We start from the raw sequence: 27,611 nt of genomic DNA, 5'->3' as shown, positions 1-27,611 counted from the left end.
CACTTAAGATAAGTGTCTTTGTTCTCCGTCTTTTTGCCGGAAATAGGGTAGGTATTTAACTGAATTAAAGCTGAGTCATTTTTTCACACGGTAAAATTTAGTGATTTGGTCTTGTTACTTTTATGCGTTTTTCCCGTGCAGAAAACTGCCGAAAATATTTCCCTAAAGAGAAGAAAAACAACTATCAGTAAATAAATATCTCCTGGAAAAACAAACTTTAGTTGTATACTATACTTCATGTATTTTTTCAGTGTTATGTACTAAATTATAAATCAATTCTTTACTTTCCGAATTAAATTCTAAATCAACAAGATTATAGCATTTAAAATAGTTACCCGAATACACTTTATAAGTTGTTTAAGGGTCTTCCATAGTGCTGTGCATGTGTTATTATATATTTTATCAGACCGCAGGGCCGGTTGATGCGCTGGTTTTGTCATCGCGCCAAATTTAGGGGAGATTGGGCCTTATATAGAGTCTCTGGGATGCGGGGGCATTTGGCCGGGGTTTAACCATCAGTTCGTCCTCGCAGGGCGGGGATTTTACCCGGGGCTGGTTGGACCGAAAGTCAAAGTCCCGGCTATTCCCCGGACCTGGGGTGGGTGGGGGGGGGCGTGGTTACAATTGACTGGTGTATTACATGCTTTGAAAAAGCTGATTGCTTAATCGACTTTTTTGAGTGATTATTTGTGCACAAAACAGTTAATATATCATTGTTTTAGAAGAAAGGGCTTGTATACATGCTTTGAAATAGGATACCATTTTAGGCCGCTAGGCCGCTAACTTCATGTCGCTAGGCCGCTAGGCCGCTAGGCAGCTAGGCCGCTGAACTGCTTGATATACTATTTTGAAAAAAGAAGAAGTTTGTTGCTTAAGAGTGATCATTTGGGCATAAAAACAGCAAAATATATCATGTTTAAGAAGGATGCCATGTAAACATACCTTGAAATAGGAAACCATTTTAGGCCGCTAGGTTTTTCAGCTTTGTGCCGCTTATTGTATAAATGAAAAACACTTTGATTTGTCATTGTTTTCCAAAAAAACGCATTAGCAATTGCTTTGAAATAGAGAAAAAAAATAGGCCGCTAGGCCGCCAACTTCAGGCCGCTAACTTCACGCCGCTAGGCCGCTGACTTCACGCCGCTAGACCGCTAGTCCGCTTACTTCACGTACATGTAAGAGTGCGTCTTTAAAATTGATATTTTTGTATTTTATAAAGGCGTATAGTTGCAAACCACACTCAAACTGGCTTACTTCCATCAATGTTGATCATTGTATTTCAAACTAATGCTCTCAAGAGCACACTTCCGTATGTTAATATTTATTGACGCCCCAATAATAAAACACATGAAGTTTCGTTAGCTTTCTAAGAAACCATTTTTAAAAATATAAGAAGTCGGGTGCATTTTGACAAAAAAGCATACTTATAATGGCGACAGACTTTTCCGATAAAAATGCAAATGCTTTTAGATCGCAACTATTATATTATATTTTTTCGTAAAATTTGGTCAACTCCTTTTTACCTTATTATACACTTTTACACTATCGAAAGCACTGAAATTCCATTGCATATAATTATTTCGTCTTACGATCGTCGGATGCAAAAATGAACAAATAGCAATTTAATAAGCAAAACAAATATATAGGTTTATTTGGACTTATATATAGATATAAACTAATAATTGAGAAATAATAAGAAATTAAAAAAAATATAAAATTTTTCAGAAATATCAACAACAAAAATAAGAACAAAAATATGCAAATAAAGGTATGATAAACTATAAAAATAGATACAGAAACAATAAAATCAAATAAACAAAACTTTCGTCATTATAAAAAAAACCGACTTAGAACCTCATATACTTCAAATGGATGATATTCCTTTGACTCATAACCTGATTTTATAGGAAAACATCTGCACGCGTTTTGGCGCTGCATTAAAGTGACACTATTATTCAAAATCAATACATACATATGTATAACAAACACAAATTTTGAGTGATAAACTTTCAACTACTTACAAAATAATGCAATTATTGAAAATATTAATTGCTGAAAACAAGATTGTAACCGTGTATTTAACAGCAGAAAGCGTAAAGTATTAAATGATTGGTGAATGCTAAAAGATTTACTGTGATCTACTATACATTTAAAGGTAGAAATACCGTGTTTCATTCACATTTATTTCAAATTAAATTCGGTATCCTTCATAAGAACCATCGTTTTCGACATTTATTCATCCATAAGGACTGTTAAAACAATTTCATTTATTGTTGTAAATCTTATTTGGGAGTAAGAGTGCATCTTTAACAAATTCACTGAAGGTTTCGAATAATCGAAGGGATGACAACCTTAGTAACAAAAGTTCTTCAAAACGAAAACAGTTAATTAACTGAATTCATTGGTGAAATTTAATGGAATTATGGACATTCCTATCGCAGCCTATAAAGGGCAAGAACATAAGAACGATTTCATTATAATGCCGCACTTATAACTTGGCCCTTGTAATCCTTGGAATCTCACGCCATGAATTGTGACTCGTTGATGAAGAATGTCGTATTTGGGTTGTTCTGTAGTCTCTGCTACTCATTTTTGGAGTCCGTGGAAACACTTGTACCATTTGTAAGTTTTGTTTCAGTCAGGTTGGAATCTTCGTTTAACGCCTTCCCTACCTGGCCCGGATTCATCTGCCTTAACATTGTTTCGTTCTTGGAACTCAGACTTGAATTCAATGTTCTCCCTGGCGATTCACTTGTGCGTCCAGTTTGACTTCGCGATACCGACCATCGGTATGTACGTCCGAACAACGTCTGAACTGGGTAAACGATTGTTCGCTTGAGCCCTTCGCGGAAACGTTTGTTCAGAAAGGTGTAGATGTAAAAGTTTACGTGAAAAGAGGCTATCAGGGTGAGCTCGTAGATGGCATGGATTAGGCGATTCTTTTCCAAATCAAACTTCTTGTTTGTGTGCCTGCTGATTACGGAAAAGAGAAGAAAGATCCCATAGGGGATTTCGGGAATCAGGAACACGATGACGATCGCTATGACGATGATAGTAGCACGCCTGTTTTCCCGCTCGCGGCGTGCATTTTGTTCGCGGTTCCCTCCGATCCTTCTCGATTTGTTTAGTTCTCGAACGAACAGCAATGTAAACACGGTCAGAAGTGTGCATGGGACGAAATGTCTGAAAATCAGGACAATCCACAGAAACACACAGTCTCCCTCGCAGTTTTCAAGTTTCCATTCACACATGCCTTCTTGAGCTTTCTCGTTTACAACGTGGTAAATATGCAGAACGGGAGAAAAAGTAAAGATCACTATGCACGTAACAATCGTTGATTTCATTGTTGTTTTTTTCGCAATAAACGGATAAGCAACGGACATGAAACGCTGGAAGCCCAGGAACAACGTCAGAAAAATTGACATCGTGTGGAAAATCTTCGACAAGAAAAACTTAGTCAGCATGAACCACGTACACAGAGTTTTCGACAATACATACACGTCGTATTGGTTGAACGAGTTATCTTCAACGTAATTGTTACTTGTTGCTGGAAGAGTTGCGTTTGGCACAGAAACAGTTGTTACTTCCATGTCGTTGTCATAATACAAACCACCATACTCACTTGAGTTAAACTGTTGCGCGGGCACAAATTTCTGATAAGCCATGATGTACGTTGGAAGAGTTACAACTCCTGTCAATGTGTCAGCGAAAGCAATAGCTGTAAGAATCATGTTTGTGCGAGATCGCATATTTTTCCTCAGAAGCACAACAATTACCAATACATTGACTAGTGCTGTGACTATCACCATCACTTCCCAAATAATTTGATATATTGGCTTCTCGAATGAAAATCCTGGGTAAAAATAGTCGTCGTACATCTCTATTGGATGGTATGTCGTGTTTTCAGGATTGCTGGTGATATCTCCAGCAAGTCCATACTCTGGTTCCAGTGTAACGCTTCCGTTCATCGATTGGTCAATATCATATTTGGTGGAATTCATATTGGGATCCCAATTCACTGTGGAATTCCAATTCAGTGTGGTATTCCAATTATGTGTGGTAGTCCAATGATGTCCTTTCTGTGAAGAATTTGACAGCAAATCGGTTGTTTCTGTTGTCATTTTTTAAATGACAAAGGGTGAGACAGATGCTTCTACGTGGAACAAATCACGAATTAAACCCCTAAATAGTTTATCTATTGGTATTGTCACTCTTTACGATACTTTTTCGGATGATGACGGACGGCCTGATACCTAAAATTAAACCAAAATATTTTCTGAATTAAACGAGCATCATATAAGTACAAGGAAGTGAACAATCGATTATTTTCATTCCGAGGAACACATTATGTACGCAGTTTAGGGCCTTTAAGTGTGCATCTCCGCTAAAATTAAATCCAAAAACTATTTGTAATAAGAGTACCAGCATTATAGGAGCATAATTAATCTGCAAGTCTGTGAGCAAGGAATTTGCTTCGCTTGAAAGCGGCAAATGTGTATGCAGTTAATAAAAGTATATATAAACTATAACCCATCTCCCTCCATAAAACAAAACAAAAATTGCATTTAGTGGAAGTAGTAGTAGAGGAAATAGTAGAGGAAATAGTAGTAGTAGGAGCAGCAGCAGTAGTAGTAGCAGTAGTAGTAGTAGTAGTAGTAGTAGTAGTAGTAGTAGTAGTAGTAGTAGTAGTAGTAGTAGTAGTAGTAGTAGTAGCAGCAGTAGTAGTAGTAGTAGTAGTTGTGTAGCAGTAGTATATAAAGAAATTAGTAAGTATTGCTAGCAAACCTAAATAATGACAAGTACACAATAAGTTGTTTTTAAAGAAACCTTCCAATAATCCGTGTTATTTTGATTTTTTATGTAGATACCAAACTACTGGTATATCACGTACTGCAAATACTTTTTACTTGTTATGAATTGCCTAAAACACATATGCGTGTGCACGTAATGTAGTATATAATAAATATAAATACCTCTGCTACACTGTTTATTTCATTTCGCTTATGAATTAATGTTTGTGTTAGTGTCTCATTGAGTATTCTGTCACAAATGTTTAGTCATCTATGTAAGAACACTTACTTTTATAAGCAAAACTTCTTAACGAAAAGCGTTCTTCCGTTTCGTGTAATAATCCAAAAGTGAATCATTAAATATACACTTAAACGCCTTTACGTAGGCTTAAACAGTCCCATTGTCTACATCTTTAATACGGTACAAAGTTCGAAATGAAAATCTATTTTCAAAAGAATGCAGCAGCACAATAGAGAAGAAAAACACTTGGTGTCATTATTGTAAAAAATGAACTTTAGGAGTTGAAAACACAATTAAAAAAACGAAAACAAATATCACCTTTTGCTATCTGTGCTGTATCTACATGTTAAAGATTTCTAAAGTTTAGATGAAGATCCTTAAATGAAACAGGCGCCAATTTCTCGAAACTTCTTAAGTCCCTTATAACAGAACCAAACTAAATACACTAGTTTAGATTTTGTATAATTAAATTAATATTTACAATCTCAAAACATATCTGGACTTTTAAAATGGAATTATCTCTGTGAAAATCACAATGCACTTTTTTTTAGTAAAATCAAGATTAAGTTAAAATTAAGCTTAAGGAAATAAGCAACTTAGGCTTGTTTTGCTTAAGAATTTCGAGATGTTGGGGTCTTAGTAACATTTTTCAACTTAGTGAACAATTGCCTTTTTTCCTCATTTGCATTTTAAGACAACGAACAATGTTTGTACACCAAAACTATGAAAATAATTTTAAAAAAAGGTTTGAACAATATATGCATATGAATAAATCTGATGAAAGTAGAGAATATTTAAAATAATCGTTGTCAAAAATAACGAAATTCTCACTAAGTTGGAAATATTCACTAAGATGCTTATTGAATACGGCCGCAGGTCCCAAGCTCTGTAAAAATGGTCATACAACTGCGCCACTGTGACCATTTCGGGTTTTATATAACACAAGAATAGACTGTTATTGAGGTCAATTCTTTTTTTGCTGACATGTCGGTATTACATGAGTGGTCTGAAAAACTTTATTCTGACCGACACAGAGGTGTCTGACTCACAAAAGGGATGACCAAACATCGGAGAATACGAAATGGTCAGGGTACGAAATGACCATTTCCCTTTGAACACTGCAATATACACCAATCCCAGAATACGTCCATTTATAAACATGGACTAAGTAGTTGTTAATTGTAAAAAAAAAAATGAAATGTAATACATGCGCATTAACGTTCAGACTGCATTTATGTTGGTTTCACGAAAGCGAGTTGATAAAATAATATAATGTGCGATGATTTCTTATTTACAGATTTTAAAAGTAATTTATACTTAAATCATGGAATAATTATTGAAAGATTTATCGGAAAACGTTATTAAATCTGGTACCATTATTGCACGAAAATTCAATATAATTATTGAAATGTATGATAAAAAGTTTTTACTAAAAACTGAGGTAGTGGTTTGCCTAAATACTGTTGGTACCTTTCCCACAATATGTCTCTGAAATTCCAATTTTCAGTAAATATCTCAAACCAAAGCAATATATTTTGAGCAAACAAAACACAAAACCTGAAAACTTCAATGCCACACATTCATATTTGTAATAGACACATGATTTTTGACTCATCTGTTGTACAACAATACAGGAAATATAACGCTATACTATGTTTAAATATACATTTAAAAACTAAGCTAGTGGCTTGCCTAAAAAATCTGGTACCTATATACAGTTTTGAATGTGTGTCGACTATTATCGCATAGCGAAGCTGATTCGAACCCTGATATCGTTTTCAAAAGTTGCTTCGAAAAGTGCATATAAATATATACCATAATGTTCCTTAGTAAGCAATGAACTTGGTTTTCGTCAAAGACATTGCCTTATAGTATCATTTGATGTACACAACAACAACAAAATATGCTTTGAAATGCAGTACGTTTGAACAGAACAGCGTGTACATTAAGGAACGTATGTCCCGCTTATTATTTAACTAAGAGTTAGCGTCACGGAACTGCAATATTTAAGTTCCTCACCATATATTTGGCTAAACTTCCATAAAACACCTGGTAATATCTCCTTATTTATAGACACAAAATCGCATATGATGTTTTCACTCAAAAGCCTTGATTAATATTCTGCGATTGCAATGCTTTTTACAATGTTTTTTTACCATTTACATATTTCTGGGAATAGTCCATTTTCTACATATTGGTTGACATGCTTCAAAAGTTTGTATTTGCAGAGTATTCTATATAAATACGGAATAAATCATCTTATTGTTCTTGGATCTTCAAGAAATGCAAGAAGTCTTAGTGAAAATATGCGTTTTACTGTTTTCTCTGGGTCCAACTAACAGAGATTTTCGAACACTAGCAGTTTTTTCTTGACAATTTCTTAGTCAATCGATGCCGATGTAACCTAGTAACGTCCGACCTTCATGAACGTAAAAATCCTTGAATTTTCTTCATGAACTGTATATGCACACAATTAAGGGAAATCATTTGTGTTCTTGAAATATTGTTCCAAACCTCGGAACCGTAGACTTCTATCATCAGATGCCCCGCAATCTGTTAGACTGAATGCACGCATCTTTAAAATATGTATGTGCATGTACTTGTTGCATAAGACTCCAAGGTGCACGTTACTGTCCACACTGTCTGTTCCAATACTCCATGACCTTTTACTGCATGCAAACATTTATTTTGTTTCATTAAAACATTTTTTTTGTTTTACTTACATTACACTGATATCGTTCTTTAAATGAATTGGAGTTACAAATTCTAGAAATTCATTTATACCGATTTTGCTGAGTGAAAGAAGAACCATGGCATCAGTATGCGTTGAGCATCTAATATTGAAAACGAATGCCATGAGGTTGTTTATATAGAGGAGATACAAAATTGGACTCCAACATTGGCCCTGTCTCGTACCTTGCTGTATTGGGAGTCCTTCGGACACGCATCCTTGTGATCATAAACAACTGTAAATGTTTTAGAACATATTGATACAAACTTTTGACATGTATGGGTTGACACCGGGGCATCGAATAACATTGTAAGCAGTATTGTAAAGTTAACGTGATCAAAGGCCTGGTGGACATCCAGTGAGAAGGTATACAGTTTACTGTTGTTTTCATTTGCAATATATATGCTTTCACGGACGAGCAATGATATCATGATACAACTAAAATGTTATTGTAAGCAGTCTTGAATATTATTATACGTCAGCCACTCTGCATCTTGCATTTCAAAAAGAATTACTTTTTGATATAGTTTCAAAATTTTAGAACACAGCGAAATAGCACGACAGCTGTTTGGATTGGATCCCTTTTCTTTCTATTTCCGCCGTTGAATAGCGTAGCTATATTATCTCTTAACATCTCAAAAGCGATATGAGCAAGTCGTTTAACCACTTGCATAATCCTTTTTCATGTTTTTGAACATTATAGTATTACATTTTCTGTTATATGAAAATAGACGTATTTCCAACCGTAAGATAAGATTTGATGATTTTTATTTTTTCGCAGTTCAAATGGTACTCCTCATCAACGGTCGGATTAACGTCTATTTGGTATAGATCAGCAAAATGTTTTCTACCAACCCTTATATCCTGTGCGTTTTTTTCTTGTCAGTATCACCGAATTTCATTTCAAACACTTTGGTTAGTCGCTGGCTTCCGGCGTCTGTTAAATCAAACGCCAGAATGTGTTAGTGTCCATTCCCACCACTTGGTCAATTTTCGCTTCTAACTATTCAATATACATTTGTGAGTTTTCGCTATGTTTTCTTCTTAATTGAGCTATTGCCTTTTTGTATGCTATGTATGTTTTAAATTCGTTCCCTCGTGGTCGGTTTTCATCTATCAATTGTTTCCTTCAAAATTGCATGTCTTTATGTAAACAAGATAACGTAAGTAACGTTCCAGTCTGGATTTAAGTATGGGTTAAAGCATCGCTTTGGCACACACTTCTTAGAAGTCGTATGCAATGTTGTTACCAAAGTACAATACGAATCATCAATGTCGTCGGTTGTCTGGTCTGGTCTTGAGCTTTTCAAACGTTTTGGGTATGATAACTTGTATTTGTATATTAAAAATAACAAGACAGTGGCTAGAAACATTTAAACAATTATCCTTTGCTATTTTACAACATATTACACTATTTAAATGTTCACTTTGAAATAAGACTTGGTCAATAAGCGTTTCTCTAACACTGTTATACGGCACATTACTAGATATCATCGCGCCTGTACAAATAGGTATTACCTTAATGGCGACTAAGTGGTGTCGGGTCATAAAGTCAACAAGCTTTTTGCCACTAGCGTCTAAAGTAAATGACGTTTGCTGCCTTGATGGGAAATGCATTAGACCACAGGTAGCTGAGTATTCAAAAGTATTCAAGATACCTAATTTAAATAATTATCTTTGTCTTCATTCGTGAAAATAATTAAAAAAAAACTGACGACCATTTGGAATGTCAATTTAATATATCAAAGAAAAAAATACAAAATATATTAATGGAATGAACATTTTGAATTGGTTTCTAGGTTGTTCCATGGAGATCACATGATCAAAATGGACCAGCCAACTTTTTTATTGTAAAGTAAATCTATAAAATATGCTTGATAAAACAATTTTTCACATAAGTATTTATAAAACAAATAATTATATAATAAACTGATAACCCCCCCAAAAAACAACAACATTAATATACAAAAAACAATAACATTGTTTTGTCTTACACCGTTATTATAACCCATTGGGGGATACAATAAATGGGTATTTGAAATTGTATCCCCCAAACTCGTAGGTCACGTTATTTTATAGCTTGGTGTGCGAACCTTTAGACCCGATTCATTAAAGCTCAGAAAAAGGTTTTGTTAATACAAAGTATTCTAATGTTTTGATAAATGTGTAAACCTTTTTTTAATAAACGACATCCACGGTCGACTACTCGTACTCAAATAATGGTTAAACAAGTAAATAAGTGATTATTGTTTCATGTTTTGAATATGCTTTGAACATTAGATATGCATTTCATCTCTGAATAAACTTATGCCTGAAGTTGTTTTTATTCAGTCTTGTGTAAAAAGGTACCATGCCGTTACTTTAAAGAAGAAGTGTATTCATACAAATTCATATCTATGCACACGAGTATTCATCTTTTAGTATGACATAAAAGTATGTACAATACCTTTTCCTTGTGGTTACACTTAAAATTAAACTTAAAACATATATGGATCCACATCATATGGTTTATTACAGTGAATGGATAAAATTTCTAGTAATTAACCTTTTCTGTGAGCTACTTCCTAGTAGCTTGTAGAAACGGTTCTCTGATATGGCTATGCACTTATAATTAATTTCCTTATACATTTCAATGCAAACGAGCAAAACTTCAGCTTGGCAAAATGCCATTTTAGTGTTCATGTACATGGCAACCACACATTTCCTTATCGTTCAGTTCAAACCTAAATGATTTAAACAATAAAAAGGTATGTTAACGGCCACTTAACGCCAGCTCCACGACTAATCGGTGGTATTGTAACGTTCCGCTGTAGGCGGAAGTGCGTATACACTTAACAATTTTTCTAACGCTACCAGTAGCATTTTCGCAATAACTTTAAAACTACCGAAAGGAACTGAATAATATTTTCAGGAAATATAGATTAATACAGAGGACATTGTTTGATATAAAATTTACAATAAAAGAATTCTAAAAGATAACAGATTTTATTAATTATCCAATAAAACCCCTTTTTTCAAAGTCGCAAATTTAGCCAACTAAAACTCAGTACTCCACATTCTTAACTGTATTCTTGCAAATTTTTAATAAATTAAATTTCATTTTTATAATCACTGTTATTATTATATTTTAATGTGATTTTATTTTTATTTCCCCCCCCCCGATAAATAACTGTTTAATTGCTCATGTGGGCATCGATTTTATTTTTCCAAGAACTCGTTTTTAGAGGCGCGGTGCACGTGAAACTTGTGCTTACTGGTATGTAATACATGAACTTTCTAAGTAGTCTAAAAATAAACGGTTAAATTCATGGGCATTGACATTTGCATCAGTTATTAGGAAAGATTTTCGAAATGCCGAAACTGTCAAACCAAGAAAGAGCAAGTGCGAGTTACAATGTTGTAAGTGTTCGTTTACTTATTTTTTGCCAGTCATTATAATTTCGTTTTCGATCAGACTTTTAAAAAAAAGATATTAAATATAACTTAGGCCATTTTCAGAAACTTGCAAATTTCGTTCATTTTTAGGTTACAAGAATGCTGAACGTGCACCGCACATCAGTAATACGTTTGCTTCGTAATTACAGAACGGCAGGCTTTGTCCGAGACCTGCCACGCCAACCAAGAGGACGAGTAACTACAAGAAATCAGGACTGAAACATTCTGAATACACACCTTCTAGACAGGCGACGTCGAGCTACTGATACATCGAGGGTAACAGTTGGAACGCATGGTCGCCCTATCAGCGCCCAGACTGTGCGTAGAAGGTTGAGGGAAAATGGTGTACGCTGCAGAGGCCCATTTCATGGGATTATCTTAACTGATCAAGCCAAACTAACCCGTTTACGCTGGGCTCGTCGTCGCTTACGGATGACCAGAGCGGACTGGGCAGCTGTATTATTTACCGATGAATCACGCTTTAATTAATACGATAAAGATGGTCGTGTACGAATTTTGTTCTTAGCATTCCAAGGACGTTTTCAAGATTGGGGACCTTGACTTTCATTTTATTAGTAATTGTATTTCTCCGATAAATTTTGCGACTTTGTAAAGTGGGGGTTGCATCGAATAAAATACAAAATCTTCAAAATACGGAAATGTCTGTTGTTTGTTTTCCACCAATCACTGTCTAATATATTACTTTAACTGCCCTGAAAATTTCACGCAATTATCCTGTGAGCTTTTTCCATGACTGTACCGGCTTTTACAATAACTTCTGTTCAAATATATAAAACATATTTTAATGCATGTGCTGATACAAATAACAAACGGTTGTCAGGTTAGTGCAGTGATATGCCCACTTGTTTTTCTGACCGATGCTTACGATTCTCGGCCTGGTAGGATGTGAGACAATCGGAACACATTGGTCAGTTTCCTTCGAAAACAACTTCGGGTGTATATGGACGGTTGACAATGTTCGAAATCTTAGTAATTTTACTACGCTGCAAGTAGATCGCGTAATTTCAATTAAGCAGTTAAGCCTTAGGACTGTTATCTTAATGAATAATGCAATCATTCACTTCACTGGGAATCAATTTGAACAAAGTAATAAAAACTGAAACGTTAAAACACTTCAAATAATGAATATTATTAATAAGAAATGTACGAACTACTTTTACTAATTTACACCGAGGCTCTTCGTATGGCGGAGATGGCCGAGGAGCTCCGATTGGTAAGCAAGTTGGTTCGGAGAAGCCGGAATTTCTGCGTACTTAGGTTCTACCCACAAAACAAGACCACACTCTCGCGCAATATCGTGCCAACGAGAGTGACGGACAGAATCGTTGTTTAATTTAACTAGGCAAATGGCAACGTATATACAAGTTTGTTAGAACTTGTTCGGAATCTAAACACTTATAAATATCATATCCGTTGGCTTAAACAGAATATGTTTAACATCTGGTTTTCTTATGAACATCAAATGTTGTGTTTGCTTAAATCAGCCTAAAGTGTAGAAAATAGGACATGAAATGTCACGATTACAGTGTCTAGTCTGTGTAACAAGAATTACGCAGACGCACTTGACATTTTGATCAAATTCATAATTACACATTGTTTTCTCGGAAGCTGATGGGAAACGTTAGACAGATTGTCGCACACAAATTATAAACATTTATTTGATACATTTCCTGTGCCCCGTTCTTGTTCTTGTAGTTCAAGTATATATGTAAATCGGCGGTGCGTTGCTTGTGCGTTTTTTTTTATATTGAGCGCCCCACAACCAAACATTATGCAACGGTCAGACATCTTAAAACGACCAATCGTAACAACTCGGTCATCCCCGGCAAGCCTCGGGATATACCTCGTAAAAAGGCTTAAAGATGAGGCCGCCGGTGATTAACTCAATTATCATTACGCTAAGTCCGTGACAAAGTAGACCCTCTCGATAACGTTAATAATGTACGATAATTAATGATTTTGATTCGTGCCTTTGTTACGCTTTGGAAAAACTTTAATTTAACGCCTGACGTTTGAAAACACATACAACACGTTTGTATTATGTGGACAGCTAGGTTGTGTCCCCTAAAACATAATTTCCTAGATCCGTCCGAGTTCTAGCTGTTTTTAGTTTTTTCACCAGACCGGTTTGTATACGCATGTGGCTGTATATAATTCGGTAAATTATTGAATTCACACTGATTTGTCAGGTTGTGGCTGGTTATCCATCTCTGTCGGCCCTATTAATAATTAATGCAGATATTATATACTTACCGTAAACTGTATTACGTATTAGTTGTACGGCATTTACGTCTTCATTGCTACAATTGACAACTACAGCAGAAGCAGCAGCAGCAGCAACAGCATGAACAAGAACAGCAACAAAAGAACAACAAGATAAGAACAACAACAACAATTGCTTCAACAGTAACAGCAACATCAGTTTAATATTTATTGCAATAAAGTGTTTTGACGTATATAATGACTTGATACAATTTTTCATTTTGTTTTCGAAACATATATATTTTTAACGTGCATCAAACTGCAAGCAACATATGTCGTATTAAACGCGCAGAGCAATACGGCAGTATTCCACTCCACCGAATCACATCAAAACAAGTATTGTATTATACCAACCGTCTAATCGTAGACTCTTATTTTCAACACGTGATCGTACATTATATTTCCGCATCGCGTTATATTTGCACGTGCGTTCATTATACCCTGTATTATTTCCGTATTGTACGATTCACAGCTAGTAGTAAATAATTTCATCAGTGAAATTCAATAGAGTTATGGACATTCTTAATCCAGTCAATAAAGGGCAAGAACATTAAAAGCATATACATATAATGCTGCACTCATAACAAATTTGGGTTGTTTTCTACTCTCCGCTACTCATATTTGGAGTCCGTGGAAACACTTTGACCATCTGTAAGTTTTGTTTTAGTCAGGTTGGATTCTTCTTTTAACGCCTTCCCTACCTGGCCCGGATTCATCTGCCTAAAAATCGTTCTTGGAACTCACAGTTTAATACAATGTTCTTCTTTGAGATTCAGTTGTTTGTCTAGTTTGACTTTGCGATATCGGCTATCGGTTTGAACGTCCGAACAAAGTCTGAACTGGGTAAAAGATTGTTTGCTTGAGCCCCTCGCGGAAACGTTTGTTCAGGCAGGTGTAGATGTAAAAGTTTACGTGAAAAGATGTTATCAGGATGAGCTCGTAGATGACATGGATAAGGCGATTCTTTTCCAAATCAAACTTCTTGTTTGTGTGCCTGCTGATAACGGAAAGAAGAAGAAAAATCCCATAGGGGATTTCGGGAATCAGGAACACGATGACGATCGCTATGACGATGATAGTTACATGCCTGTTTTCCCGCTCGCGGCGTGCATTTTGTTCGCGGTTCCCTCCGACCATTCTCCCTTTGTTTAGTTCTCGTACGAGCAGCAATGCAAACACGGTAAGTTGTGTGCATGGGACAAAATGTCTTAAAATCAGGACAATCCACAAAAACACACAGTCCTCCTCGCAGTTTTCAAGTTTCCATTCGCACATACCTTCTTGAGCTTTCTTGTTTACAACGTGGTAAATATGCAGAACGGGAGAAAAAGTAAAGATCATTATGCACGTAACAATAGTTGATTTCATTGTTTAAAATCTGTTCGCAATAAACGGATAAGCAACGGAATCGCTGGAAGCCCAGGAACAACGTTAGAAAAATTGACATCGTGTGGAACATCTTCGACAAGAAAAACTTAGTCAGCATAAACGACGTACACAGAGTTTTAGACAATACATACACGTCGTATTGGTTGAACGAGTAAACGTCAGCGTAATTGTTACTTGTTGCTTGAAGAGTTGCGTTTGGCACAGAAACAGTTGTTACTTCCATGTCGTTGTCATAATACAGACCACCATACTCACTTGAGTCAAACGGTTGCGCGGGCTCAAATTTCTGATAAGCCATGATGTACGTTGGAAGAGTTACAACTCCTGTCAATGTGTCAGCGAAAGCAATAGCTGTAAGAATCATGTTTGTGCGAGATCGCATATTTTTCCTCAGAAGCACAACAATTACCAATACATTGACTAGTGCTGTGACTATCACCACTTCCCAAATAATTTGATATATCGGCTTCTCGAACGAAAATCCTGGGTAAAAATAGTCGTCGTACATCTCTATTGGATGATATGTCGTGTTTTCAGGATTGGTGATATCTCCAGCGAGTCCATACTCTGGTTCCAGTGTAACGCTTTTATTCATTGACTGGTCAATATCATATTTAGTGGAGTCCCAATTCATTATGGAATTCCAGTTCAGTGTGGTATTCCAATGGAGTGTTTTCTGTGTAAAATTTGACAGCAATTCAGGTGTTTAGGTCATAGTGGTTAAACTGGGAATGTACTATGGTGCTTCTTCGTAGAACAAAGCACGAATTATACCTCTAAACAGTTTATCAGAGGGTATTGTTTGTCTTTCCGATGCTTCTTGGAAGAACAACAGACGGCCTGAAAACCTGAAATTTAACCCAGAACATTTTCTGAATAATTTGAGCATCATACTAGTACAAAGTAGTGATCAATTTATTTACTTTCCTTGAGAAAAACACATGATATGTACGCAGTTAAGGGTCTTCAAGTGTACAACGTTCTGTAATTAAAACGAAAAGCTATATGTTATAAAAGTAACAGCATTTAAAATGCATTACTTTAAATAACTTTTTCTAAATCACAGGAGCATAATTTATATGTAGTAGTAGTAGTAGTAGTAGTAGTAGTAGTAGTAGTGATGGTGGTGTTGTTGTTGTTGTTGGTGGTGGTGGTGTTGGAAGTAGTACTAGTAGCAGCAGCAGCAGCAGCAGTAGTAGTAGTATTTGAAAGAACTGAAGTTAAGGCCGTATTTGAGTTGAATACAAAATTAAATAAAGGAAAACAAATATCGGCTTGATTCTATCTGTGACGTTTTTACATTTTTAAAATTCCTTAAGTTGCGACAAACATCCTTTCATGAAACAGGTCCCAATTTCTTGAAACATCTTAAGTCCCTTATCAGGTTCAAGCGAAGCTGTCAACCGTAAGTTTATTACCGTTATTACAATCCTAAATACTCGTTCTAAAAGAATGCTTGAACAAGAAATATTGAAAAACTTGTAAAAGAGTACCATGGCTTTTTTTAAAGAAGAAGTATACTCTTACAAATCTGTGTCTATTTGGTTCTCTTATATGGTTTTACACTTCTATTTAATTTCCTTATACATTTCAATACAAACAGTACAGTTCATTTACAGCGTTTCATTTACATGGCAACAATACATTTCCTTAAAGGTGCTGTACTCCGTATGAAAACAATAGCGAAAAAAAAAAAAGAAAATTGTAGAAAACTGACCTAAACTTGGCATCGATGTGTACAATGAATTGACACTTACTAATTGAAGTACCACATAGTTTACGATTTATCTAAGTTTAACAGTTATTTCGTATTTTTCCATTAAAAAAAGATTTAATTCTACATACGTGAGTTTGATTTATATTTTATTTGATAATTTTGTTAAACGGAGATATTTCGAAAATCGGAGAATGTGGTACCGTGTAAGAATACTTTTTCTAAAGGTCGGCAACGATTTCGTTTCGATACTTTGCTAAATGTGGTGCCCGGAGATTTTCCGAACTTGTGCATATTTTGAGAATCTGCTAGCATTCCAAGTACACTTCGTTGCTTACACACACTGTAAGAACATTCTGGCGCATGCAAATATGACTGTTATGTATAACTCTTACTCCGTAACACAACAAAACTAATACGCACGTCTTGAAAAAAGGAAATATGCACGTATTAATTAATTTGGTGGCGCTGCTGCATCAGTGATAGCGCCGTCGAAGAGTAGTGGTGGCGCTTTCGAGTATGTTTAATCCCTGAAGTAATATAAAGATTTAACTATTTTGGAATGAACACAAAAGACAAAGTGGTTATGTTTATCATACATTGTTTTGCTCGCCAGTTGAAAACATAACTCCCTACGCGAACCACCTTAACCAAAGTGACAACTCTTCCGAAAACAGAACGATTGGTGCATTAAATTGTACCACAAAACTACCTCTTTTATAACCTTTATAAGTCATCGAAGCCACGTCTGATTTGTCGGAATGTTTGGGGTTGGGGCGCAATGAAAGATAACTTTTCGTAGAAAACAACCTTGTATTACTTCTAGTCATATACCTGTCTGAGAATACTACCTCATTGGCCGGAACATTGTCAGAGCAAATTATGACGCAGTTGGCGGAATTTTAAACATCCCTGAAAGTTTAAATTCTTTAATTTCTAAATGATAAAGCCTAGAACGTTATGATTGCCTATCTGCAATTTCATTGGTTGAAAATGTTGGCTTAATTCTTAGAAAATTTAATTTTTATTGCGCCCTTAGCAGCATCTTTTTTTAATCTGAGATCTTTATGAACCATTTCTCTCTGAGTGCGTGTATTGAACTGAAATTAAAGTATAACAACTGTAAATTATGTGCATCATTCAGACTTGAACAAAAAATCGATCTCTAGAAGTAGCATTCTAAATATCAATATAGAAAACCACATCATGTAATAAGCATTTGGTTATAACGTACCATATTAGCCTTCAGAGCGCATCCAATGTTGTCCAAACCACGTACTTAGCCTAGAACCTTCTTATTATGTCAGAAATTGCCAAAGAAACATGTGTTGTACAATGTATTTACCTAAAAAGAGAGGTGTAAATCGGAGTGAATTGAATGAAAAGGACGTCAACACGTATAGATCTTGGCCAAGATGTGAATGCATACAGATTAGGGTAGAGATGTTGATTTTGCGGAAATGTTCCATAGAGTAGATATTCTTGAAAACGAATGCAAAAATGGCTTTTCTGGTTATCGAATAAATTCCCGGCACAACTAGATTTAACAACTGTTTAGTATGCAGATGGATCCGAGCCAAATCAGACGACAGCGCCCTGCTTAGAAATTAATTCAACAGTATATGAACAGCAGGTCTTATACAAGATCTGCTCTCTTACACGGCGGGTAGAGGAATTTTGTCTAAATGATCAGATTCCTTGTGCTTAAATTGCACTCCATATATTTTTCCATGAATGTGTAGCATTGTGCTGTAAAGATTTTATGTGTTATGTTTGTAAGTTCGCTCGCATGCAGGTGACGGGGAATCTGTACGACGGCAAGACATATTAAATTCGTTTTTGTTCCGTGCCAGTCCCTAGACCTGCATGTGGCTGCCAATTGTATTTTATGCTCATTGAAAACATATGTCAAGCCATAGACGTTTGTTCCATTACATGTACATGGTTTCCCTAACTTGTTTAATACTGATACATTCAATAGTTTGTCAGCCCACGGAATTTTATGTAACTTTCTGGATGACCTTTTTATGCCACTCTGCAAAAATATCTTTGTTATATATTGACTTATATTGATTACAACTTTTTCTGGTGTTGTTTTTTTCAATTATAATTTATATGGCGTTGTATTGGTTATTATTATTTTTCACTTAATAATGTGTGTAATTAGCTGATTAACCAATATGTTTTGATGTACAGTGAAAATATTCTTGTTGAAACTTGGTTGTTCATGTTGTTTGTTTTCCATTATTTTAGTTCATATAATTATATAAGATGTGTCACGAGTCATATACTTCGCAACATTATTCAAAGCGTTCGAATTATGTTAATAAGCGAGCTTTGACGAACTTTCTTTCATATTCCCTGAACGAGTTGAATGATGGTTCTGTGTATAATATGATGGCTAGATTATCTTCAATTGCTTTTTCTAAGTAAAATTAACAAACCAGACCTACCTTTTTCACATGCTCTGATGATAAGCCGAAGACCACAATATGATAAAACAATGCAATAATTTAAAGCACAAACGAATATCCGGAAAGTTTTAATTTCGATTTTAAGTAAAATTAATACTTGAGATGATAAACAGTAAACATAACTCGCCCCATGCATATAATGTCTGCATTATTGCGTACGTGCGTAATTATCTGGAAGAAATCAAAACAAGTGACTGGTGCCCTGCTCTTACTATCTTAAACAAATCTCACTGATATGCACGTGGATATATTTCGATTTTGAAAACAAAATGTTATTCCTTGCCGCGTCTAAAAAATGTATGCTTTGCTGGAATATATACAATTAAGCAATTGTTGTTTGCAGGTTGATTTTTCACAAATAAGCGGAGTGATGTTGTTATATTACAACATATACTATGTGATATATAATTATTTTAATTAAGGATGCTAAAACAAAGGTTAACTAGTCAGATTACGGCTTTGTTGTTGCGTTATTGGTTGATTGACATAACCGCGGGATGTTATCAATGAATTGGTAAGAGGTAAAAATATCCACCATTTTGTTTAAGCCTTGGCGGCTTTATGGTTTAGGCGTCGGTCTTCTAGTTTATTATGGACGTTACCAGCGTTGGTTCGCTACCCGCTAAAACCAAAATATTTTTTTTAATGCTATAACTCGTTTTCTTGCAATTTCGACACAATAGGGTAAAGAGAATGGCATAATAAAAGTTGTCCGATGCATAACCGGGAAAACTAATTTTGGTCCAAAACCATGAGCAAGTACCTCAATAACAGTTACCGCAAACAAATCTTAGTAAATTATACATTAGTTTCTAAATTCCACCAGGACGGATAAACACTTTCACCCATCTATTTCATTTATTCAAGTGACATTTACACTTTAAAAAAAATCGTTATTACAAATAGATAAATTAAATTGCTTAATTTCACCATTTTACAATTTACGAGTGTTGTATTATTAAACGCTCGCATGATCTTACAGTCAAATTAATTTGACACACAAAAGTGAAAGTGTTTTGTAACGAAATTCTGCTACATTTTGTACGCCGATTTTTCTGCATATTTTCAAATTATATTGCAGTATAAAAATAAGTTGCACGGTGAATTTAAACGAAATCCGAAGAACCTTAAATACATTTTGGTAAGGAACCAAGGGAATATACTATTTTATATAAATACGCAGAAGATGAAAATGTGTTCATCAAAAGACCAATTCTTTACCTACTTCAAATAATCAAATCGTCCTCAGCCAATATCGGGTTTTACCTCATTCACTCTAACTCTAACAACGAACTTGCGAGATCAAAATCAATGTTTATAAATCCTAGTACATGGATTTATCAGTAACATTTATGAAATTAGCTAATTGTATACAAAACATCAGTTTACATTACCTATTCTTAGGTAATGACAGGCATTCATCGTTTTCCGTTTGGAGCCAACAATATGATTGGGATGAGATTGTTATGCCTATGAACCTTATAGTAAAAAAGTAAAATCACGCTGATGCGCCTACGGCCTATTAACGCTTCCAGTGTTTTTTATTTAAATTCTATTTATTTAGCAAAGTGTGATGTACAGCATTAAGTACAATATCTCGAATAGAAGAAAAAGAAGGTTAAAATATGATTGCTGACTATTGTTTGTTTGATGAAACTATAGAAGTGACACATATTTTATGCCCCACCCTTCCAGAAGAAAGGGATAAGGGTATTTTCTTTGTCCGTCCGTCCTATAGTTCTTACGTACCTCTTAAGTATATGAGGCACGGTTTGGCTCATAACTAAGTAAATTACATACAACGAAATACTTCCGGGTCGTTGTATGCCTGAAAATAGTTCTTAAAAACAAAGTTTTATCCCCTCTTTTGTATCATTTGATGATGTGTGCATTGCAATCTTGTATGGATTATCAAGTTAACACATGATACATATCCTATTTGAAGACATCAGTGTGGTTTTTAATGATATTTTGCAGAACCTCTTTCTTAGGAGGATGGATTCAGAGATGACCCAATAGATGCGGCCATGACTGTGTTACATGGACGTTATTGATAGTGACTGTACAGGAATGATGATAGCCGAAAAACAAAACTATCTTGATATTGTTTTCTGGTGTTAAATCAACAGACAAAGTGTTATTTGTGGGAAAATAGTGTCAGAGCTGAAATCTTTTCTGCAAAATCATTTCAAAGTGGAGAACAGGAGTAATTTTACATATAACAAAGAAGAGTTTTGGACCGAGACCATGAAATGTAAGTAATCTTGTGGCGCGCGTATCTTCAAAATATATTTGACGGAGTGTTGAAACTTTACAGAAATTGTTTAATTGTTCACCTGAGATTTTGTACGTGGTTACACCCAATAAGTGTAGAGTTATGGTCCTTGACGTAGTCAAAATAGCGTTTAAAGCATGCATTCTTGTGTTACGTGTGTTTTGAAGTTTTTTTCCAGAGTGATCAAACGTTAAGTGTTATGGTCGCACTTGACATAGTTAAAAATGATATCAAAAGCTTGTACTCTTGTGTCGCGCGTAACTCCAAAAGCATATGAGCCAGAGTCACAAAACTTTGCAGGAATGTTATCCTGTTATCCAGTATTGTAAGTGTTGCACCTGGAGGTTTGTGTGTTGTTTAACCATATAAATGCGGAGTAATGATCCTTGACCGTGTTCAAATATTGCATATGTAATCTGTTGTACAGAGTAATGAAATGTTCACCAGCATGTGAACCTGTGCTCTTGGTTCGGCTGCCTCCCTAAAAGCAGAGTTATGGACACTTTTAAAACTTCATTGGAGTCTTGTGTCACTTCTATTGCGATTTGTATACGAGTTTTCTTAGTAAAAAGGAAAGTTAACCAGCATTTGAAGGTGCTGTAACTTTTGGGTTTTGTAGCTGTTGAGCACAGCTGTAATCCTTGATAACTTAAATGCAGAAGTGAAATAAAACCAGGGAAAAAAGAGATCTTGCCTCAACTAACATAAAGTGACACTCTTATTCGAAATCAATACATACACATGTATAACAAACATCAATGTTGAGTGATAAACCATCAACTTATTACTAAATAAGGCATTTATGGAAAATATCAATAACTGATAACAAGATTGTAGCCGTGTATTTTTTAGCTGAATTCGCAAAATTATTAAATGATTGGTGAATGCTAAAAGATTTACTGTGATCTACTCTGGTCTCATAAGGTTGAAATAACGTGATTATGTACATTTCTTTCAAATTAAACTTGGAATACATCATAAGAACCACTGATACAACAATTATTCATAATTAATTGTATTTATTGTGGTAAAGCTTATTTGGGCGTAAGAGTACATCTTTAAGCATGCAGCTCGCTGAAAAAAAAATGTAAAAGTCTTCAATATTATGTAATAAGTTTGCAATCCTTTGTTGGACCTCGAAAGCTTATAGTACATGCTAAAATGAGATTAATATTTTATGGGGAAACTCTTTTTAACTTTTTTCACAAAATATTTAAGGGTTCCTTTTTCTTTCATTGCCAACACATTTTGTCAAACATATGGACTATTTAGGTGTATTTAAGATTTTGATATATTGCAAACTGGATTTGGCAAAAAAAGTTGATGCACAAATAAGCCCATAAATAAAATCAAAATATCTCTACATTTAAAAAACAACAACAGCATCAAAAACAAAACAATATCACACAAATACATATAAGAAATTATTCATACACAAACTAAAGAAACAATGTATTTGAATACTTTTTTATAATCGTCATGATTAAATAAAGGCAGAGAAACTCATATCACTTCTCTCTAAATATACGGCTAATAGTAAACGCATCATTTTATTCCATATATTCTAAATTACTTTCTAGTGTTTGATAGCATGCTCTGTGTGGAATGAGTAAACTAAGCAGGCATGCAGAACGCCTCCTCTGAGATTCTGAAATATCCATGGAACATTCTTGTAAAAAACAGCGAGTAACCGTTGATATCATAGTGCATCAGAAGTCAATATATACTTTATATATATTCGGTCAATGAGAGTTACGAAAAAGAAAAACAATTGCAACTATATTTGATATCGTTTTGCTTGAATTATTTACTGCATTATTGTCAAACATAAACCATTGATTTAAAGGGATATTCTACTTTTAAAAGAATACTAAATAAAAAAAACATGTACATGAAAATATATTCACTCATTCTGTATAATCGATTTGTTTAAAAGATTTACTTAAACAGCAAGCCAGGTTGGTATGTGAACTAAATACAAGAAACATTCGAGGGAACTTATGTACCTGTCTGCCTTCGCCTTAAGAATTCCAAAGAGAGTATGACTAACTCGCCTTACTTTTACTTTCAAAAGTGTGTGTTAAATAACTAACCACAGTCTAGTTAATACGTCAACATCAATGATAATGTAATACATCAATTGAAATGAATTCACAAGGGCAATAACACTTTAAGCAGCTAACTATAATGCCACAAGTATTTCTTTGCCCTAGAAATCAGCAGCTTCACACGTATGGAATTGTCATTCATGGAATGTAGCATGTTGTATGTTTTCCATGCTCTCTCTGCTACTCGTATTTGAAGTCCCCGGGAACACCTGCATCGTTTGCAAGTTTTGTCTTCGTTAGAAAAGGTTCTTCTTTTAAAGTTTTGCCGACATAATCGGGGTTCATATGCCTTAACAGAGTTCCATTCTTGGAATATGTGGTTGAATGAAATGTTCTTCTTTGTTCAGAGCGTTCGGATTGACTTCGAGACACCGACCATTGGTATGGACGTCCAAGCAATGATTTAGCACAGTAAAGGATCGATCTCTTGAGACCTTCGCGGAAACGCTTGTTCATGATTGTGTAGATGTAAAAGTTTGCTTGAAACGATGTGACTAGGGTGAGTTCATAGATGGCGTGGATTGCGCGAATCTTTTCCAAATCAGGTTTTGTGTTCGTGTGCTTGCTTATAACGGAAACAAAAAGGAACACCCCGTATGGGATTTCGGGAATCAGGAACACGATAACAATCGCTACGACGATGGTGGTTACACGCCGGTTTTCCCGCTCGCGACGCGCCATTTGTTTGCGGTTTCCTCCAACCATTCGCGACTTTCTCAGTTCTCGAACGAACATTACTGTACATACAGTCAATAGCGTGCATGGGATCAAATGCCTGAAAATCAGGACAATCCACAAGAACGCACAGTCCCCTTCGCAGTTTTCAAGTTTCCATTCGCACATACCTTCTTCAGCTTTCTCTTTTACAACGTGGTAAATATGAAGAACGGGAGAAAGCATGATAATCAGCACACACGTGACAATCGTTGATTTATTTGTGAAAAACTTTTCAGAAAGGAACGGATAAGCGACACAAACAAATCGCTGAAAGCCCAGGAACAACGTCAGAAATATTGACATTGTGTGAAACGTCTTCGAGAAGAAAAACTTAGTCAGCATAAACCACGTACACAGACTTTCCGACAAGGCATAGGCGTCGTTGGATTCGTACATGTAATCGGCATAAATGTTGTAACCTTGAGTAGATGCGTTTGAGACTGATACAGTTGTTATTTCAAGTTCGTCGCCATTTCCACGTTGGTCATTCATTTGCGCAGGCTCAAATTGCTGATAGACCATGATATATGTTGGAAGAGTTACCACTCCAGTCAAAGTATCAGAAAAAGAAATAGCTGTAAGAATCATATTTGTTGGATTTCTCATATTTTTCCTTAGCAGCACTACGATCACCAAAATGTTGATTAGTGTTGTTGTTATCACCATTACTTCCCATATAACTTGATATATCGGTCTTTCGAAAGAATAGCCGGGGTAATAATACACATCGAATCCCGTTGTTGTTGAAAAATATATCCTGTCTTCAATATTGTTCGATATATCTGCGGTCCTATTTTCTGGTTCAGGTGTTGAGTTACCGTTCATGGAATGTACACTCTTATATATTGTGGAATTCATATCGAAGTTCCGATTCATGGTCGAATCCGAAAGAAAACGGTTTGACAGCGATTCCGGTGCTTCGGGCGTAATGATTGGTAACGTACGAGGTAATCGTAATAGGAATACGGTTGGTCTTTACGATGCTTCTCTGAAGAATGAATGACGAATTCTACTCCTGGTGCAAAATGGTCAAAGGTTTGTAAGTCATTAATATTCTGGTCCGAAAATTGATGGACGAATAACTCGCAAAAGAGTATTGTTTGTCCGTAATAATTTTCTCGGAAAATTGGTTGGTGAACTGGAAGTGTATTGTTGGTCTTTACGATGCTTCCCCTACGATTGATGCACGACCTGAATTCCTGAAATGAAAAAAAGAATATGTACTAAAATAGTACAGCAATTAAATGACTAAACGTTATATAGGATTTCTTAAATAATAAGAGCAAAGAACATGCGAATAATATCTTTCACTTAAAAGCATCATATGCTTGTTTGCAATCATAAAGCACATGGATTATAACAATGTGTTTATTAAATATGTTAATCATTACCCAATAAAGGGAGTTCAAGTGCTTTTAACTTATTAGTTTAAATGAATATGACGTTGGATATTGTTTAACTACCGACGTTCATAAAATCATAACGTTTATTTTGTCCAATTCGGTAAAGTATGTAAAAGTTTTTAGCTTCGATTTCGGTGGTAATTATTAGTAAATTATATCATGGACATATGAATGGTTTACGTCACCATTTTGTTATTCCATTTCATTTAATGCTACTTGAAGTATACATATGAATACATTTTTTCAACAAACATTTTACGTGTTTCCGAATTCGCCGTTTGGAATTTATTATACCGAAAGGCGTCTTACAATCTCAGTCAAGCTTCCATAGAAACAGCTTCTGAACATGTAAAATTGAAAATAAGCGACGATTATAAATACCCCAAAACTTTTTTTAACTACAATCAGATCACAGTAACCTGCTCAGTTGCACTTGTAAGACTCTATGATAGTATATATTGATCAACAATTTTGTTTTTTTGAAACAGGTTTCCATAGAAACGATAATTGATAATAACAATTTTCATTATTTATTAATTTAACTGCAAGTGTATGATTACAATTGATACCTTAAATTTAACAAAAATTAAACATCATAATATTCAGAAAGATTCACAGATGCATATCAAAACATAATCAAAGACGTGTGTTGTTACGCGTTGTAATGGCAACTAATCGCATAAATACAGAATCAATCTTTTGAAGTTTTTTACTTCTAATCATAAACGTCCAATATAGGAGAAATTTTACTTATAAGAAACATGATGATTTTTAAAGGTAAAACATTGAAATTAATCCCATAGCAACCATTTAATCCTTCATTGTAGCCAATTTATATTTACAAAATGGGTACATTTCAAGAATCTATACACGTGGGATTCCTGCACATTGTGTTTAAAGTTACTTCAAAAACACATCTTGAAGTCCTCAATATTTATTTCAAAACTTATCTTTAAAAAGGTTTACATCAAACTATTTAATTTGTGACAAGATGAGTGAGATTGGTTTATTGTTGACGTTTTTGTTGCAACATGTTTTTTCCCCTGTTTTCATCAGCCCTTTGGGACCGCCTTTCTTATCTCTTCAGTTTCCCCTGAATCACCTCATCTGTGGTATCAGTGATAGAGTTTCTTGTTTCTGTGTAATGCAGTGAAATAATAGTTTTGAGATTTGAATTTGACTGTCTATTGAATAAGTTTTTCCTTCACTTTGAAATTGGAACACTATTCTATGGCTTGTTCTCTCTAAAACATTCTCGTAAAAAAATAATGTCATTGGAAACATTTCACATGTAGGCCGCTTCTTGTTGCGATATCTGCGTTGCATCTATTTAACTTTCATTAGTAAATAGTCCATTCATCTCTGTTATTTGATAGGGGAGACTAATTCTGTTTATCTGATTTTGTTTTTTTGTCTGTTTGTCTTTGCCTTTCTCTCAGATCAGTTTACGCTGCTTGGTTTCTGCTCCTTTGGGATTGAATTCTGATCAATGACATCTGCACATGTGTGCTTGTCTTTTATTTGTTCAAAGCAAAGTATAGCAGCCAGAAATGATTTGTTTTGTGATGATATTTCTCTTTCTATTCAATGCGAATAGTCTTTAATTTCAGCTTGGTCAGTGTCTCTGGCTTTCACTGCTGGAAAACTTGTCTTCAGCTCTGCATATTCGCTGTGTTCATCCAAGATACTCTCATGAGTATGTAGAACTGTGGTAAAAGAAGCAAACGAAATAAAATCAAAAGGCAGTTTATTAAACAGTAAATATGAATACTAATATTCATATGAACGTTTTTTATGTCTTTGGATAACATGTTAATACCATGACAATGCCTTTCACACCAACGACTGGGAAATGGCAACATATCAACTTAATTCTTAGCATATCAGACTAACTGATTAAGAGTAAGAGTTTACAGCTAAACTAAAATAGCCATAGCCATGGCGATACAATATGTAGAATTCAGTGCATTGTTTAGAAGTTTTTAATGCCTTGAATATCGATAGAAATGCAAGCACTAAGGATATAAGTAAATGTATTCATTTTTGATGCA

The 27,611-nt window shown here is 35.0% G+C and overlaps 2 protein-coding genes and 1 pseudogene across 17 annotated transcripts in view; all 3 read right to left on the bottom strand.

The window, feature by feature from the left end:
* Positions 1–1,633: 1,633 nt before the first annotated feature.
* Positions 1,634–13,541, bottom strand: LOC128203001 (uncharacterized). 6 transcript variants are annotated; one of them, XM_052904234.1, is made up of 2 exons: positions 13,472–13,541; positions 1,634–4,253 (listed from the first exon to the last, which is right to left on the bottom strand). In XM_052904234.1, the coding sequence occupies exon 2, from the start codon at positions 4,119–4,121 to the stop codon at positions 2,583–2,585; it is 1,539 nt and encodes a 512-aa protein (XP_052760194.1). In that variant the 5' UTR covers positions 4,122–4,253; positions 13,472–13,541; the 3' UTR covers positions 1,634–2,582. The 6 variants fall into 6 exon arrangements, with proteins under 6 accessions (XP_052760194.1, XP_052760195.1, XP_052760193.1 ...); XM_052904235.1 differs by lacking the exon at positions 13,472–13,541 and adding an exon at positions 10,308–10,414; XM_052904233.1 differs by lacking the exon at positions 13,472–13,541 and adding an exon at positions 10,209–10,340.
* Positions 13,542–13,645: 104 nt separating this feature from the next.
* On the bottom strand, positions 13,646–19,213 carry LOC128203002 (neuromedin-K receptor-like; annotated as a pseudogene).
* Positions 19,214–22,037: 2,824 nt separating this feature from the next.
* Positions 22,038–27,611, bottom strand: part of LOC128245506 (uncharacterized) — a 45,733-nt gene continuing 40,159 nt past the window's right edge. For 8 of the 11 annotated variants that reach the window (XM_052963697.1, XM_052963692.1, XM_052963689.1 and 5 more), the window contains one exon: positions 22,038–25,356. In XM_052963697.1, coding sequence (XP_052819657.1) covers positions 23,621–25,033 — 1,413 coding nt within the window. In that variant the 5' untranslated portion in view covers positions 25,034–25,356 and the 3' untranslated portion in view covers positions 22,038–23,620. The other 3 variants (XR_008263165.1, XR_008263164.1, XR_008263163.1) reach the window with 1 other exon arrangement.

This window comes from Mya arenaria, chromosome 9, assembly GCF_026914265.1.
Source record: "Mya arenaria isolate MELC-2E11 chromosome 9, ASM2691426v1".
In the NCBI taxonomy this organism is placed as follows: domain Eukaryota; kingdom Metazoa; phylum Mollusca; class Bivalvia; order Myida; family Myidae; genus Mya; species Mya arenaria.
The sequence above is the reverse complement of the archived record's forward strand: the minus strand, read 5'-3'. Positions and strand labels throughout refer to the sequence as shown.